This window comes from Trachymyrmex cornetzi, unplaced genomic scaffold (assembly GCF_001594075.2).
Source record: "Trachymyrmex cornetzi isolate Tcor2-1 unplaced genomic scaffold, Tcor1.1 scaffold16, whole genome shotgun sequence".
NCBI lineage: Eukaryota > Metazoa > Arthropoda > Insecta > Hymenoptera > Formicidae > Trachymyrmex > Trachymyrmex cornetzi.
Genome location: NW_017296201.1, coordinates 1,804,324 through 1,823,221, shown reverse-complemented (window position 1 = coordinate 1,823,221; position 18,898 = coordinate 1,804,324). Strand labels below are relative to the sequence as shown.

The window sequence follows — 18,898 nt, the reverse complement described above, 5'->3', positions numbered from 1 at the left end:
CAGCCTCTGACGTGCCGGGTCACGGAAGCTGACGGAAGTGGACCCTCGTACCTCCGTCGTCGCGTCTCCCTTCGGAGCGGACGATCGCGCGAACGCCACGCGAGAGACAGACGGAATTTTCCCTTAGCATGAATTGGGGCATGTGAAGTTCGAGGACGCGCGCACTAGGTTAGTTTATTCGTCCCGTGAATTCGTCAACCGTCATCGACGTCCGTGATCGTGACCTCCCTCCCTTCCCCTCCCCGCTCCCTCCCCCTTCGAGGACGATCCGAGAGAGAGATAGAGAGAGAGAGAGAGAGAGAGAGAAAGAGAGAGAGCTTCCACGAGGGAGTGACGTCCCGACGGCAGCGACGACGGTGAATTCAGTGGTGGTACGCACTACGCATCGACCTCGTGCACGGTCCGCGAACCTCGTGTTTTTGTGCCTCGACGGCGTGCGCCGCAAGATGGCGGCCAAGCTAGCCAGCCAAGGTGGCGCGCGGCGCGGCGGCGAGCGACAGGAGGCGGGGCCCTGTCAGTCCTACGCCAGTGTGCTGAATCCGAAAGGTGCTTCTCAAAATCGTGCCAACTCCTTCAAGAGCAACAACAAGGAGAACATTGACGATCAGGTGGCGGTGCCGCAGCAGCAACAGCAACATTTGTTGCAACAGCAGCAACATCAAACGACAACAAATGCGAAGGAGAAGATAGTGCCAAGTGTGAAGGGTGGCAAGTCCTATCAGAGAATCACTCGGTGCCCTCAGACTCTCCCGGACAGCTGTCCGGAGAGACGCGATCATCACGAGAACTCGTCGAGCATGCCGGTCGCGCACGTCGACGTCGTTCACGTGTCATCGGCGTCGGCGTCGGCGTCGGCGTCACGTGAGGACGACGGCCAGAGTGACGCCGAACGACTCAACAACGGCAGTGTCGGCAACGATGGTGAATTCCAGACAGTCGCCACGAAGGGCGCCCGGCGTAAGGAAAAATTGCGCGAGCAGTATCGCGAGAATCATCGGGAGCGTCACCGGTTACGTGATAACAACAACCGCCATCAGCTACCACCACGTGGTCCCAATGGCGTCGGGGGCGGAGGCGCCGGTAGACGCGGCAGCGACGAGAGATCGCACAGAGAGCGCGCCGACCGCAATGGCGTCCTCGATCATGGCCCGAAGGAGGCCCATCATTACAAGGACGAGCAGAGCACCGAGCTGGAAGCGCAATCGGCGTCCCTACCGCCGCCGCCGCCGGTCAAATACGTCGAAGCGCCTTTGCCCGCGGTCAACCCTTGGACGAGAAACCGAACATCGGCGTCGCAAACCGCAAAGACTCTTCCCTTACAGCAGCAGCAGCAACAGCAGCAACAGCAGCAGCAGCAACAACAACAGCAGCAGCAGCAGCAGCAGCAGCAACAACCGCCCAATGTTGTCGCAACGTCCACATGCATCGACAAACAGAGCGAGAGGGAGAGGGAGAGAGAGAGGAGAGTGCTGCAGCCGCAGCAGCAACAGCAACAGGATGCCACAGGTGAGTTACGTCATTTTTCAAAGCACACTCCACGTATTTTAACATATTTTGTTGACAGAGTTATTCTACTAATCTCTAATCATTTTTATATGTATTACAGAATTATATATTGTTAAGTATGTGATCTCTTAAAAATTTTTAGAGTAAATCTCAGTTTTAGAAAAGATTGAACATTGAGCCACTCTTTTCCAAAACTGGCTCAATTTTTATTCTAAATTTTGGAGTAAGATTTTACTCCAAGGAGTTTAGAGAATTTAAATAACATTTTTCTGTATGTATGATTGAATACGTTAGTCTTTTATTTACGTGTATCAATTATATTAATTTTAATTATGTATGTACAGTTAAAGAGCTTGCTGCGATAATGGATAGTTAACCCACATTTTGTAAAGTTGGAGTAAATGATATCTTATGTAGGATTCATTCACTCTGTTTTTTTAATATCGTTCAGCTAATTGCAGCGAACTCTTCAATGTTATATCAATTACTATTTCATTCATTATTATTTTTTACAAGAAAGTTTGACGTACGGAGTTAATAAATATAAGTTACTCCGAGCCGTTTTTTGAGAAATTCAGCTTTATGGATAGTTTTCCTCAGTTTCGTGATGAGGAGGCGTTAAATGTCGAGCGATTAATTTTGGGTGGACACCTGCCGCTCGTTAAGACATTTTGCATCGTTAAATATGCATCAAGTACGTACTTACCTTCAGCGTTTTTCGGCAGGAATAAACTGCGCCGTCGATAAATAAAGCTCCACGAACTTTACACGCGGCCTTGCGCTTAGCCCCGATTGCAAAATAGCCTCTTATCGCCTTTCTTCGGACTTTCCGATAGCCATTAGTGCGCGCACTGGTGCACGATAACGCGATTACATAATTATTAACTTGTCGCACACTCGTGTACGATCTCATTTGATTAATGCGTACCACCTCGCACTCGGTGGCTTCGTTGAAATTCGAGAGATCGTGTCGAAATATCCGATTTCACGGAATATTATATCTATAAATAGATTGTATTATTCATGATGTCAGAGAATGGATTTCTTTCCCTTCTCTTTCCTTTTCGTTTTTTCTTCATCTTTTTTAGTAAAATTAAAATTGTAAATCCCATCAGACTTCATTCTTTCTCACATTTTATCTTTTTACCAACGAATAACTTGATAATTAATTTTAATAATTATTATAATACAAATTCCATAATTATATTTGGTAAAGAGGGAAAGGTTATCTATTTGCCAGCTTTATCAGATTATAATTTATCGGAAGCCTTCAAATTTTTAATCACTTAAAATTGAGATATTTCTAACTTATCGATATTAAAAACATCCTTGTATCGTTTAAATGCTATTTCCAGATGTTGAGAACAGTTGCGCAAATTTATCACGCCTCTCGATTGGAATACTTGAAAATTTTTAAAAACACGCTAGAACGGCGTACGTTTCTGTGACAAAACTGTACGGGAGGTCTGTTTTGGATGAGATATATATATTACGAAACGGAGGCATGAAAATAGAAACGCGCAAGTGTGCGAGCGTTGAAAAATCGAGGAGAGACGGCGGTCTATAAGCAAAAACTATTGATTGAGGAAAGAATCGACGTAAAATATACGATCGCCAATGTTTCCGCGTGTTATCGAATAACTTTTTATTGATTCGACTATTATGTTTGTTTGCTTCACCCTGGAAAAAGTTTTAGATTTAAATATGCATGTGCATTGCACATTTCAGAATGTAGTCGCGGAAGAATTTCTATGCCTGGTAATTTAATAGAATTTCTTTGCCATAATCGAATCTCATTGCAATCTGCATGTTTAAAAATTTTATAAAATATGTATCTAGGAAAATATATAATATATTAAATTATAAAAATATTTGTTTAAATAGTTTCAGTATAATATTTATTAAATTTGAACATATATTTATTTGATAAAAGCATAATTAATTTGATTTAATTATTATATTTTTTATTTACTATATTAAAATTTACATAGGTTTTACATATATACATTTTTCTACTAGCGTAGATTGTAGAAGTTAAAAGCAGCTACCAAATTAAAAGAGAGCCAGTAGCGTACGTCTTTACTTTAGATGTTCGATAATCGTGATAATAAGAGTGTGAACTTAGAGTGCTCCACCGACAACCTTATCTTCACACTCTGCCAACATGTTACAGACATATAGTATACGTGGCATCGAAATGTCGCATGGGGAGACCAACGAGTTGTTTTCAGCAATTTATTTGCATATCGGAAGATTCGATCTGTTTGAGTCTGCCAAGCAAATCTGCCTTTATCTCCTAAAGCAGTAATGTTCAATCTTTTTTAAGGATTACTTTCAGAAATAGGAAAATCTTGTGGATCGCATAAATGTTTATTTTGTTTTGTATTAAATAGAAAATATATTTTTTTATGTGGCTATGCAAGCCAGCAAAAAATTCAGACGGGCTGCACGTTGAAAATCACTGCCCTGAAGAAAATTTTATCCTTTATAAAAGATAATGCATATATATGTACATATATATTTTTTGAAGAAAATATATATGTATGTCAAGGATAAGTTCATTCTTGATTTAATATATTTTTTCATTCTAATTATCGCAGAAAAGGTTAAATAAAAATATTTTTTCCTCCGACACAACGAGAAAACAATACTTTTTAAAAAAGTATTTTTTGCCATGAGAAAATTTACAGAATGTTTTTTGATATTTTCAAAATTCTCCCTCCACAAAATTTTATAATTTTCTTAATATGCAATTTACTGCGTATGTATAACGAATGAGGTAACGGATGTCTTTCATTTCGCACTTCTCATTTTTACAGTTTCGCAGAAGAAGTCCAGGACGATTTAAACGCCTCGTGAATGCGCGACAGGGCGTCTCGTTTCAACGAAGCTGCTCTCTCAGCATCGCTACCGAAAATATAATACCGTGGCATTTTCGATTCGAGACGCTTGTGTAGGCGCACGCATTTCCGGCGCGCGGCGTGAAACTCGCCGAATCTGCGGGACCGTAATTGATCTACTTGTTCCGATCATACGGGACGAGGACGCGGGAGAGTGCCACGAGGGCAATGACATTGACACTCGTTTTGCGCTTCGGTGGACGTCGCGAATCATTTCTACAGGATGCAATCATGAGAGCGTTCATATAACGCTTCTTGCCTAATGGGCTTTCTACAACAAGCCGTTAGTAATAGATCAGAAGTCAGGAGCAAGTTGTAAGCGAGTCAATAGTGTGTCATGAGGCAACAATAAGTCAGTAATCAGTGACTGCGTGGAAATGACATAGAAATTCCATTTATTATGATTTATAACTCAGATTACGTTATAATTGACCAATCATTGTTATTTGCCTTGATAACTATCACCCTTTTGATTGGCTGAAACATTGTGACGTTACAATCTAATATGATTTATTCTGGGTATAAATTTTCTAAGACTTATAATTTATATTTTAACTTATTACTTGATATGAATAATGACTCGGCTTATCGTGGAAAGCTTTATAAATAGTCCATGTGCTCGAACATTCTCACTTTTAGAAAAAACATCTTGTTAAATAATGTAAGAAGAATTTAAATACAGTTTACTTTTTGTTAAATTATAACCCTCTCTTCCTCCTCTTATTGAATATTTACTTGTCATTCTCATTCTTTCGTCTACATTCTATAATCAGGTATTTTATTTTCTCGGTATGTGTGCGAAGGAGAGAAAAGAGAGAGGAAACACGCAGTATAAGTAATTTCTGCCAACGACACGCTCGATCGAATTCCGCGGAAAATAGGACGCAAAATAATCTGCAATTCAAGTACATTTTTAGAATTAATGTACTTTCGATTTTTATTCCTGTTCAACGTCAGCCTTGAATCCGCTCAATGATCCGCAGTTAGCATCGGCTTCCGATCTCGTGCGCGTGATGCAAAAAAATGCACGAAACCTTAAAGGAGAGAGATGTTCAATCGGATGCGTTCAGCTTCGACCGCACCGCGAAAATGTTGGGCCTTGGTCTTGTCGCAACGGATCGACACATTCGATCCACATTAAAATATATGTCGCAGAAAGTGAGAGTCGCGTGAATGGAAACCTGTTTCGGGGGACGGTCGGACTTGCCCAGCGCGATAGACCGGCAAATATCTTTCGATCGAGTGCGCCACCGCGCACACGAGGCATTTCGAATTGCTCTAGAACAGTGTCTCCTGCACTTTAACTTGGTCGTCAAGGCCTCCGTCAAGTAAAAATCTGAATACAACCTCGTCGGTAGAATTGAAAAAAATACATGTAGATAATGCTTTTGAGGTTTCCATTTAATTTCTACACAGAAGCTATGCATTTATCTCCGTGTCCATTATTAGAATGTCAACGTTTCGTATATGTGTATGAACATTGCAGTTCACTTCATCAAGGCATGCTGTTAGTATCAAGCAGCTCCTCGTCTTTATGAAGTGAACTGCAATGTTTATGAAATATTAACATTCTAATACTCTTGACACAGAGAAAAACGCATAGCTTCTTAATACACGTTTCAAGATAACGAAGAAGAGAGAAAAATAGGAGATTATCTTTTTATCAAGTCTCTATGTCAAAGATATTTTCTTTGTGTACTCGGAGATGAAACCTACTCCGTAAGGTCTACTAAGGCTGAAAGTAGCAGTCGAGGGTATTCCCAGGCGTCGCGAGTAGTTCTCTATCGTCTCGCCGTGATTCTCTCTCTCTCTCTCTCTTCTTGAGACCAGCCAGCTCTCAGTGGCTCGTCGACGTTCGAATCGCGACTTCAGCATCGATACTTCGCGCTCCGTCGTGCAATCGCATTGATTGCAAGATATTTCATTAAGTGTATTGAGTCCGGACTAGAGAACATCGTTCCGATTCGCGAAGACTTGCGGCCTTCGACTTCGTCGAGGAATCAATCGTGAGGAATCTAACTCGTTTTAACCCATTTGCCCGTTTAATTATTTATTGAGAGAAGCGAGACTCGCCTTAATGGACATCCAGGCGCGAACGTTCGTAACAATCTGTGCGGCTGAGACGCATCGTTTGTCACATCAAAATGCATATGGAGTTTCGTTCGCGCGATATACCAATGGTATTCTCATTGCTGATGCAATTAAGACCGCAATTTAATTAGACCGCAACTTGGGCGGCAACGGAGCGGAACGGGTAGGATTGTTAAATTCGAAAGGTCGCGTACACGTGACGCGATGAAGATAGACGAAAGTGAAGACGGTGCTTTCAAAAGTGAGTCGACATCATCACTGCCATCTTCCTCATATGCATATTATAATTTGTGATGTAAATGTTACAGCGGTATGTCTAGAATTTTTATAATATTTCTCAATCTCTTCGGAAATGAATGGATGATGGGTTGTTCGGTTTTAAAATTATGATTAAAAGTTGCGAGTAATCTAAGTTGCAAAGAAAAACTGACTTTTTTAAAAATCTTAATTAAAATTCAAAAAAAAAAGCTTATTTAGGAAAGAATAGCAATTAAAATTCAGTCAGTCGTATAAGAAAAATAAAAGACAATTTACATTATATTAAATATGTTTTGATGTGTTGTTCAATGATTAGAAAAAAATGGTCGTATAGATGGATAGTTTTGCCCTACGATTTCGTAATTCTCTCCTTTAAGATAAACAGTTGATAAACAGTTTGTTTAGAAAATAAACAATATATGTATGAACTCTTATTCGTTCGATTTTTCGCAAACCTTGCTACGTATATAAACTCTTGTCGAATATTAATGGTATTCTTATCTCAGTTGTGTTATCAACTTGTTTATATACGACCTAACTAAATTATTAAATTTTGTACTCATACTTGACATGAGTATATTTTAGCTTTTATCACTGACCAAGAATTATAAATACGAACGGTATGTATTGTTCTATAACTTCCGGTAACATTTCAATAACATTCTGGTAACAGTCGCATCACGCTGAATCGTGATAGGATTACGTGAAGTTATTACACCTCGTGACACGTATGACCACATCCTGGCCAAACATTAACGTAACTTCGAGCGGAGACATTAAAATCATGAATCACATCTCTGATATAGATTGTAAATGTTTATAACCTTCGTTTAATCTTTAAAAAGCGGAAGTTTATTTGTATTTTTTATTTTTATTGAAGATAGCGTTTCAGATTAAAATGCAATAGAATAGAAGAAAAACACTAAAAAAAGAGCTAGAAATAATAGATTCGTGTAAAAGAGTCATAAATTAAATAGTATATCGATGTTAATTATTAAATTAAATATAACTAAGCTCTTGAATAATTTGTTTCATTAAAAAAAGATTTTATCTTACTTGTCCTACTAGGAGAGAATGTTCGAATCGTATTTAAGTCTTGTTTATTATTTTGAACGTCTACATCGAGGGCAAATTGCCATAATTATCTGACTTCGGCATTTCTTGGCACGGAAGCAATTAAGTGTAAATATTACATGTAAATATCAACTATAAGTAAAAAAACAACGTAAAATAACTATGAAAATTGAGTGTAAAAATAGAACCAATTTGATTTGGGTAAATATGGCGGAGTTGTTAACGTTTTTTTACCACAACTCATTTCAAATCTTCTAAATGACGCAGAATTAACAATGAAAACTTAAAGTTAATGATACACATAATTATATGAAAGCTCATAAATATAAAAAGTTCGAAAATTGTTTTACTGATACAATTTTTTGAGATAATGAAAAATAATTACGATAAGATGGAAATTATACGATAAGAAAATGCAGGATGAAATGTTATTTAATTACAATTTTACTATATTCAATTATGTTGCGTTGCGTAACATTAATATTCATTACTCTCATCGTTAGTAGTGCATTTCATAGTATTATAACGCTTTGATTTCTCAATTAACGGTGTACCAATTCTTGCTCTAATCTTGCCCTCTCAATTACAAATGCCATATGGCTTCCAAGACTTGTCTCTCTCAAATATTTCTTACACAATTAAAGATATTTCGTTTACAGTGATAATAATCGTAAGAGCTACGAAGAATTTTGTCAAAAAAGAGAAATAATTAATATGTTTGATAAACAGTTAAAAGTGATTAAAAAAGATAAATTTGTATGAAAATTTTTTGCTCAGCATCTACTCCATTTCCCACCTTCGACCTGACGTCGAATGTTACAGATAAAAATATTCGTGAAACACGCGTGTGTATGTGAAAGATAATCGAGGTCACGCGGTTTGGCATACAAGTTACGAAGAAACCGATAAAGATATAATTATTCGGAGACGGCTTTTGAGAAAAAAATATTTAACAGGCTATCCTGAATATATTAAATCCTGCAACACAGGTTGTTCATACAAAATTCTTGACTACAGTAATCCAATTTGCACAAGAATATCTTCATGTATCTTTCATATTTTTTTATGTTAGAATGAAAATTCTTCGTTTAGCTTTTGAAAATGTACCGCGTGTTGCATTAACATATTGGTCAGTATATTGGTCAGATTATTTTATAAAAATAATATCTTTTTTTGAAGTTATTACATTTATAAAATAACCGATGTCTAACCAATATGTTGATGCACACGCGATACATTTTATTGCAAATTTATTTATATTAATTTATATCTGTAAAACGTATTATATACAATTTTATATAACTATATATATATTGGTTTTTAACATTTACATAAAAGCATTTCTTCTTCTTATTTCCAGAAAATGGTGTCGAAAGTGGTGCCCAGCCAACAATTGTCAGAGCTTCCAGAGATAGAAGGAAATTCAATCAAAATGTATGTGATGTATCTTTTATCTTCTATCTTATTCATTTAGTGCGCACGTATTTATCTAAAAAGATAAGCGATTTTAGTATACTCGATTATATTGTAAGCACAAAAGATAATTTTTTATTTCTATATTATAATATATAATATATATAATTAAATGCAATTGATACACAACTTTCTGAAATATACAGAATGATGAAAATAAACTTCCAATACTTCAATAGATGTAACGAATCAAATCTTTATTTAAATTAAATGGTTTACTAAATATCTTGATGAAATATATATTTATATTATATATTGTTTTATTTTACAGAATATATACGGCATAATATTTAATTATACATACATTAGGGGATGAATTACAAATATAAATTATTTAAAAGGATTTATTTTATGAGATGTATAATTTATTATAAAAAATATAAATGTTTAAAGTATTTATCTTCTTTCTAACGTACACGTTGCAAATATTTTAAAACATTTTCTGTAACATATATTTTTCTTGTGCATTGCAACAGGCAAGTGATTTTACGAACATTGGAGACTGGCCTACTTTAGGAACGCAAATAGAGGTGGGTATTGTTATTGAATTTCTGTTAAATTACTATCGTACTTTTAGCAAGTTATCGAAGTTATTATTTTAAATGAAACTGTTATATAATTATTATTAAATAATAATTATTAATAATAATCTTATCTATTCTAATTGCCATAAATAATATTTCTTATGTCATTATTACATAATAAACTGTGCAAGATCTAGAGCTTGCAAATGATTTATTCGTGCATTTGCGAGTGTAGAAATTTTGCTAGAGAAATATCAAATATTTGTCATCTCAGATAAAAATTTCTATGTCTGAGAACTGTTCATTATTTGTACACATTTTTTTGTATACATTATATGTACGCATTCTTCGAGTTATCTTACTTTTATGAATTCTCTTTTATTATACTATTTTTTATTTTTGTATGTATTCAATATTTTATGTTTTAATATAGAGGAAAACAGCTGTAACTCCTCTGAAGCAAAATGGTGTGCTTAATGGTGAACCAAGTACCTCTAAGACATGCAACATTGCCGAAAGCAAAGGCAAGGAGAACAAGGAACAGATAAACTATCAAGACGATAGCGACGAGCATATGGATAACAATGAAAAGAAGAGGAAAGGTAAGAAATTCGATCTTTACCCTTGGAATTCATTATAATAATTGCTTATAGATAATGTAATAAAGCTTTTGTAATAATTTTATTTACAAATGAATTGTTCTACTTGCAATGTAAATAAGAAATGTTTTCAATCTACATTTAATTTAAATCTGATTATTATTTGTACAGCGAATAAACAAAAATGGGTCCCGCTTGAGATTGACTTGGCACAAAATCGTGGGACTATGCGATCACCGAGATTTCAAAATCATAGAGAAAGAAATGGTGAAGGTAATTTTATTTGTATATGTATAATGATCGTGCGTACGTGCGTGCGTATGCTTGTGTACGTATTGAAACTTAACTGCAATGTGCACATATAGCGATAATAAAAACAAACGAATATAAATGTTAATTATATTGTGATCAACAGCGAACGATGGTGAGCACTGGCGTGAAAGGGATTACGATAGATCAACTGGATATAATTCACGAGGACGCGGTGGAAGAAATTACAGAGGTAGAGGACGAGGCGGGCGTGGCCGTGGTGGTTTCAGACACCGATACGATCACGAGTATACAAATTATACGACGGACTGTGCACAAGTAATTTCTTTTTGATATACGCAGTTTAAATTATTTATCGCGAGTTGCGATAGTTCAATAATGATGTTACCTAAGTGGGAATCTATCTGATCTTATTTTGATGGATAATAAGTGATAGTAGAACTGAAAACGTTTAAAGTTTATATCTATATTTATAATTTCTGCTTCTTCAGACTTAATGTTTTCTTCTTTTTTACAGACCCATAAATATGAACATACGGATTCTGGATATATGATACCTTATATGGGAACGTGCTATTTTAATAATGCAAATTACATAGATACCATTACATTAAAAGAATATATACGAAAACAAATGTAAATTTAATTTATATTTTTTATATCGATATAATTTGTATACATATATATCTAACAATATCTTTTGTTTACACAGAGAATATTACTTTTCTGAAGAAAATCTTGTGAAGGACTTTTTCCTACGTCGTAAAATGAACGCTCAAGGATATTTACCTCTCACTTTGATCGCATCTTTTCAACGTGTACAAAATTTAACGGTGGATATAGATTTGGTGATAGAAGCAGTCTTGGAATCCGATAGACTAGAACTGTTAGAATTAGAAGATGGATATAAGGTATTATAAACTTACTTTAAATTAATCAAATAGCGCATGTTATCTGACGAAATCGATTACAGCACATATTTTAAAAAAAATCTAGCATGTTACATATGTGTTAGATACAAAACTTGTGCTACAGCAAATAGAAGAGGATTCGCTAACACCATTAGAACTTATTTTAAGTTCGATGAATGGGGTTTGATAGTAGGCCTCGTTACATTGTATTTATAATTATTCAAATCTTACATATATATATGTTCTTTACGCACATATATAATGGCGAATTTGTCTAATAATATAATTTTTTTTTTTTTTTCAGATTAGAACAAGATTCAATCCGTTAAAATGGCCTCTTTTGGACATAACTAGTAATATCGCCTTTTCAGATCATGCGCAACAGTCTAATCCATCTCAATCCGAAGTAATTCCTACCTCTGAAACTACATTTTGTCCTACTGCAAAGCCTTTATCTACAATGCCTGCTCCTCCAGTTCCTCGTGTGTTTGAAACTTACCATTCCATTTCAACAGTAAGATATGATGAATCAGAGATAAATTCTTCCACAATAAATGAAATTCTAAATCCTGATGTGCCAGAGTTTGTGCCGATAACGGAAAGAATCAATGGATTTACCGTTACGAAACAACAATCAAACAAAGATAACAGTAATCAAACAAAGACAACAAACAAATTTCATTTTGAAAAGATAAAAGAAACAATGGAGATTGCAGAAAAGTATCTTCTCTCTTTTAATAATAGTTCTCCCACGAATGTAAGAGAAGACAATGAATTACCGGCTACAGCAGATGCTCTTACTTCGGACAGCTTATCAGAACGAATCAACGGAGAATCGGATTCATCAAGCGACAATGCTTGGAAGGAGGTAACTATCATTTTATTTTTTATTGTATCAAACTACAGAAATTTGCGAAAATGAAAGTATTATGGAAATAAATTATAGGTGAGAAGAAGAGTCAAACATCTACACAAAGACAAAACAGAAGAGAGACATTCACACAAGGACAGAACAGAAGAGAAAGAGAAATCTGAAATGAAAAATGCAATACGAGAAGAGCTGGATTTTCAATTTGACGAGGAACTGGATTCACCGCCACCGACTGGTCGACATAATGCCTTTTCAGAATGGTTAGTTTATACGTGCAATTGAGACGTCAAATGGCTTACTACTCGGTGGGATTGATTCGCGATTTTGATGTAAATCCGAGTTCAATCCCACCTGCGCCATGTACGCGATTTTTCGCGTTTAAGGAGTCGAAAATGATCCCATCTGGTGATTAAGAAGATACCTTTGATCACCAGCGTCGTTCGGATTCGGCGTTAAACTGTAGGTCCTATATATTAGTAGATATATACATCCGTTCTCTCATCTCCCGTTGGAGGTCAGACATTAGGCTAACAACCTAATTCCAGAAAAATTATTGTTTAGAAATCTCATTTAGAGGAGGCCCTGATCAGATTTGGACTGTAGTATCATTATATGGATGAATGGATACCCTGTTAATTAACCCTGTAATTAACCCCCTGTGTGTAAACTGGTGTTTTTCACTAATGTCGTGTGAACGGTGACTTATTTATGCCAGCACCATATTTTTCCTAATAAATCAGTTTAAAAATCAGGAAAAATTATTTTTTATTTTACATCTGTACTTTGTATTCTGAACATTTTTTAACTCAGATGTTTTTTTATGTAGCAAAATACTAATAGTAATAAAGGGAAATATAAAAATTTTTAATAATATGAAATTGTTTGTATATAGGCTCATTACAGATGAATCTTCCGTCGTTAGGTTGATGCTTTTGGAGCCAAACGCAGGATGTCAATGTGAAAAAGATTTATTCGTTCCAATGTCTTGTTTCGATCCAATTTCGGATCCTTTTCGATGTTAATGTACAAACTCATTGAGTTTTCTGACGCACTATATCATAAACAATCTCCCGTTAATATAAAAATTTTTTATGTGTTAAAAAATCATAATTTTGAATGCGTTGAAAGAAAAAAAAACTGTCTAGGCAGATGAATCTATATCACACTCTTGTGTGAGATGATGTTTTTACGAAAAAGGTGATTTATACAGATGCTTGCCTTAAAAATCTTAATTATTTTGAAAAGTGAAAATTGTAACACAAAAATAAAATTTTTGGAAAAAAAATTCAATTTTTAGTCGGAAAATTATTTATTTTACTTTACAAAAGTATGAAATATTTGTACCAAGAAAATTTATATTATGAAAAAATTTGTTGAAAAAAGATTCAAAGGAATCGTCTTCACTGGTACTTTATGCATTATCTACGTACATCGCTCAATATATCCTCAAAGTTCGCTTCACTCTCTGAAGCTTTGTTATAAAATATTTTAAGTTTCTCTTGATCATAAAAGTCGTTCAATATCTCTTCGCCGGATTTCGACATCGTCACATTAGTTCTTTGCTAATGCGATGTGAATCATGGGTCTTTCATGGGACGACTTTACTTACCTGCTCGCAGGATCGCAGCAAACTAACTAAAAACCGTTATGGTCGTCCTATATTCTCACTCTATTACCTGCTTCTTTCATCCCCTCTCTAATCTATTGTAATGCTACTTGAAATTTTGACCGTTCCTTGAAAGACTCAGTTCACGCAGGTCAATATCGAAATATTTTAGGATATTGTAGTATGAATGAATTTAGATATTTTCATTAAAAAATTCCTGCTTGTTACAACAAACTCAAAAGTTTACAATGTATTTAATTTATTTGAGTTTATAATGTATTTATTTTAACAATTTGAAAGTTTTTATAAGAATAAGAAGTCTAAGCCCGGATCCTCGTACGGGCAACAGCGCTTTGACACAAAGCGCTAATTGGTGAAAAGCCGGTTGTGGGGTAAAATTTACCCCCATCACCCGTTTTTCACCAATCAGCGTTTGGTATCAAAGCGCTGTGTCCCGTATGAGGATCCGGGCTAAATCTGAACTGTTTTTTTTATCATAGCACATAGAGAAGAGCGAGATTAGATGATTATTTAATCCTTTAACATGTAAATTACTGTTGATATTTTATATTTCTTGATATAATTGTTACAGGTCTGAAGATGACGATGATAACGAATTATCGGATAGAGATATTAATAAAATATTGATATTTACTCAAATCAGTCCTACATCATCCAGAATCCCAAAGCATGAGGGCCATGATAGAACAGGAGAGTGGACTACAAGAGTAAAAATGACTCAAGAATTAGAACAGTTTATCAACGACGGATTACATTATTATGAGGAACAATTATGGAGACAAAATTTTCAAAGAGTAAGGGTGCTATTTTATTTGTGCGTTTTTGTCGTACGACAAATGTATACAGAACAGAGAGGTCCTCGGTTCTCTCTATCCCATAGCTAATCAACTTGAAAAATTTGTCGTACGACAAAAACGCACAAATGAAATATCACCCTAAAATTAGAATTTTAATCTCTCAAATTTAGAAACAAATAAATTCAGGGATATTAATAAGTTATATTAACGTACAGCATGGCTCTTCTTCATCCATTGGAAGTTACAAAACGGTTAACATGATTAGTCAGGAAGATTTCGAGAAAATGGCGCCAAAAGCTCCAAGAAAAGCAAATCCGGAAGTTCCACCACCACCACCTCCTTCTATGGAAGATTTAGAAGTTTCGATTTCATCACAGGTAATTCAAACTTTGCGAAATAAAAAAATTATCCTAGAAAAATATTATATATGCTATGTATTCGTTGAATAGCTTCCAAGCACAAGTCCAGATAAGAAAGATCACAGACAGGAAAGGAATCGTTGGAGTGATAAACTTTGTCCAAGAGAAGGACGAAGAAATACCACGCCACGTTTCTTTGCCGTTGTGAAAGATGGACCGTCTGTTGATCCGAGAACGCCACGAAAAAGGAAGACTCGTCACAGCAATAATCCTCCAGTAGAGCATCATATTGGCTGGGTTATGGACGTTCGAGAGCATCATCCTCGAACGTATTCCACGGGGTATGTAATATATTCGCAATAAATTTGCAGTTTAAACTAAAAAATAAATTTTTCGATATTTCAAGATAAAAAACACTTCATTGCTAACGTGTAGAAATATTAAAAAGTGTAAATATTAAAATTATACGAGGAGAAATAATTGCTAATTTTCTATGAAGTACACATAGCTCGTAAATTAAAAGTATCTGGCATTGTAATCTCGTATTTATATTTTTGTTTTGCGATTAATTGAAATGAATTTATTAATTATTACTAACGATATTTCTACTTTTGTATAAATGTAAAATATAACATGATGAATTATCTATTTATATGTCTTCTTTTCCCGACTGAAGGATCTTGTAGAATAATTTTAATCTGAATGATAACGGAAAAATAAAAGTTTATGTTCATTTTGCATATATATTTTTAATTTGTTCTCTATTTTATTATTTTAGGAGTAGCGCAGGCACAAGTCCTAATGAAGGTTATCTTGCTAATAGTTATGGAAGTGTTCCCAGTATCTGTGAGCATCCGAGTCATGCTTTGTTGAAGGATAATGGATTTACTCAACAAGCATATCACAAATATCATTCGCGTTGCTTGAAAGGTATCAGCAATATAGATATTTTCTTAAGATATTAATTTGTGTGAATGGAGATCATAAAATGATGAATTTCTATTTGTCTTCTTTTCCCAACTGAGAAAAACGTGTAGAAATACTTTTATCTGACTGTTAATTAAATAAATTGTATGTTTATATTAAATCAAGATTTTTACTTACATATTATATTCATATGTTTTTAGAACGCAAACGATTAGGTATCGGACAATCTCAAGAAATGAACACACTTTTCCGTTTCTGGTCGTTTTTCTTGCGAGAAAACTTCAATCGTACCATGTACGAGGAATTCAGAACTATAGCCAAAGAAGATGCCTGCGAAGGATACCGATACGGACTGGAGTGCCTTTTCAGATTTTACAGTTACGGCTTGGAAAAGAAGTTTAGACATACATTGTATACAGATTTTGAAATGGAAACGATACAAGATTATGAAAGCGGTAAGATTTTATATGTATTTTTACTATATGTATGCTGTCATAAAGTAGATAAACAGCACAAAATAGGTTGTTTAGCTATGTTATCGTATAGTAGTTGAACGGTAAATTGTGCAACAGCAAATCAAGTGTTTTACTAACGCTAGAAGGATATTTTTGTTGTCCTAGGATTTTGATTAGTAATAGCACAACAAACAAAAACAATTTGACATTAAGCTTACATGCATAAGTTTATTATGCTTAGATTTTAATAAATTACTAGAATTGCATCATACAGGCGCGTGTTTGGATTCCTATCTAGGTGCTCCCCAGATGTTATATCATCCTTGTTTAACGTTCGATAAACAAGGATGAAGTGATACCTGGGTACTTGGAAATCTGAACATAGCTCTGCACAGAATATCCAGTAATTCACTAAATAAAACGCAAGCAATCCAATAAGAAAAAAATGCATGTGCCGCAGGCGTTGTACATTATGTTAATTTAAGTTGTTACAATATCATACTAATATTAAATTAAATTACTTAAATCAATAGGACAGCTGTATGGATTGGAAAAATTTTGGGCATTTTTGAAATATTATAAGAACTCTGATCAGCTTCATGTAGATCCTCAATTGCAAGAGTACCTATCAAAATTCAAGAACATCGAAGATTTTAGAGTGGTAGAAGTGAGTACTATTGCAAACAAATTATTTCTTGCGTCATAATTCACTTTTTAATAGCATTTAGAGTTCATTTCTTATTTTATATAATATTTGTGTTATTTTTTACAGCCTCAAATACAAATGCTCCAAGCTGCAAGAATACGTCATAGAACTGTTTCTGAAAGCGCTAGGGAAGATTCACTGACAAGCGAACGCCTACTTTCAGATGATTATAACACACTGCCAAACGCGCAAGAGTCGCATTTATCGCAGTTTCGAAATAGGGCTGGTTCTTTCGGCTCTAGACTGTATCATTTTCGACGACGGAATGACTCCACATCATCAAGCAGCCAGCGAAATAGGCAGAGTTCTGGTTTCTCTACGAAACCTTTCGAAGCGAATAAATCGTAAGTCACTGCCAGAGAACGAACTCAAGCCAGCTCCAACTCCGAAGCGAGCAAACCCGTCACGATTAAGACAGAGGGCTCGTCTACCTCCCAAAAATGAAATGGTGCAGCGGTAAAAAAAAACACGTAAATTTCGAATATATCTGTGAATTGACAGAAATTATCGAATCGCCCTCTAGATGAAGTGGCGATAGTATTTTCGGTAATATACATTATTGAGAATTAATATCATAAAATTAAAAATGGAAATCGCGTCTCTAATCTTATTTGTGTGATTTTAGAGATTATTATTATTGGAATATGAAGTAAATTCTTAATAATAGATTTAGAACCGTGATTTAGCGTTTAAGATTATATTTACCGATATTTAAACCCCTCGGCGTGGTAGCGCATTGCGAAAAATATTTTCACTCGCTTTTCATATTGTTTGCTATATTTAACTACGGTACAAGATAGAACCGAAGCCAGAAGGATGGTGAGAATGCGTGTGTGTGCATGGAGCAATATAACGATGGAAATGTATATATCCTAATACTTTCAGTTACACTTTTATTTCATATTCTGATGTAAATATGGTGACAACATTCGAACAGGCGAACATTATCTGTGCAGAAACGTCCTGTAAGATACTGTTTGCTCAAACGAGTGTTTGATGTATGCAAAAAGATAAAGTGCTACTTTTATCTAAAAGACAGCATAAAGACTAAATATATATATAACAGATAAAAACGCCTAAATATTACTTTTGATTAATCTATTATATAAATTCAGAGACTAATCATATAATTCGTGAATACTCAGTTGTGTAGATATACATCTATATGACTGTTATTGGATTTGCTCTGTCTTTTCTGATTATTATTGAGATTATTTAAATTTCTATCTTTCTGTGAATATTTAATATTTTTTTATTGGAAAAGGCGCCCTTTTCAGTTTTCTTTTTATTTTTTAGCACAATTTTTTTTATAGAAGACACGTGTTCTTTATATATATCATTGAAATATATCAATAATATTTACTCTCTTGAAGTAGTAGCAGTAAAGTGTTACATTCAGAGCTTCTATTTTAAGACTAAATGTAATCGCGTGGCGTACTTCCATATAATAACACAATATATATCTGTATATATGTATATACATACATACATATATATACATATATCAATTTTGCCATATTTATTTTTCATAAAATGTTCACGAAAACATC

At 34.9% G+C, this 18,898-nt stretch overlaps 1 protein-coding gene across 1 annotated transcript in view; it reads left to right on the top strand.

Annotated features, from left to right (window-relative positions):
• larp (La related protein) overlaps positions 1-18,419 on the top strand; it is a 27,483-nt gene extending 9,064 nt beyond the window's left edge. The window contains exons 2-18 of the mRNA XM_018503958.1: positions 282-1,506; positions 9,190-9,263; positions 9,779-9,832; positions 10,260-10,428; positions 10,597-10,698; positions 10,841-11,013; positions 11,213-11,331; positions 11,408-11,606; positions 11,911-12,474; positions 12,553-12,737; positions 14,676-14,898; positions 15,117-15,278; positions 15,351-15,601; positions 16,039-16,190; positions 16,388-16,642; positions 17,176-17,309; positions 17,415-18,419. Coding sequence (XP_018359460.1) covers positions 447-1,506; positions 9,190-9,263; positions 9,779-9,832; positions 10,260-10,428; positions 10,597-10,698; positions 10,841-11,013; positions 11,213-11,331; positions 11,408-11,606; positions 11,911-12,474; positions 12,553-12,737; positions 14,676-14,898; positions 15,117-15,278; positions 15,351-15,601; positions 16,039-16,190; positions 16,388-16,642; positions 17,176-17,309; positions 17,415-17,696 — 4,158 coding nt within the window. The 5' untranslated portion in view covers positions 282-446 and the 3' untranslated portion in view covers positions 17,697-18,419. The remainder of the gene's footprint in view (positions 1-281; positions 1,507-9,189; positions 9,264-9,778; positions 9,833-10,259; positions 10,429-10,596; positions 10,699-10,840; positions 11,014-11,212; positions 11,332-11,407; positions 11,607-11,910; positions 12,475-12,552; positions 12,738-14,675; positions 14,899-15,116; positions 15,279-15,350; positions 15,602-16,038; positions 16,191-16,387; positions 16,643-17,175; positions 17,310-17,414) is intronic.
• Positions 18,420-18,898: the final 479 nt, after the last annotated feature.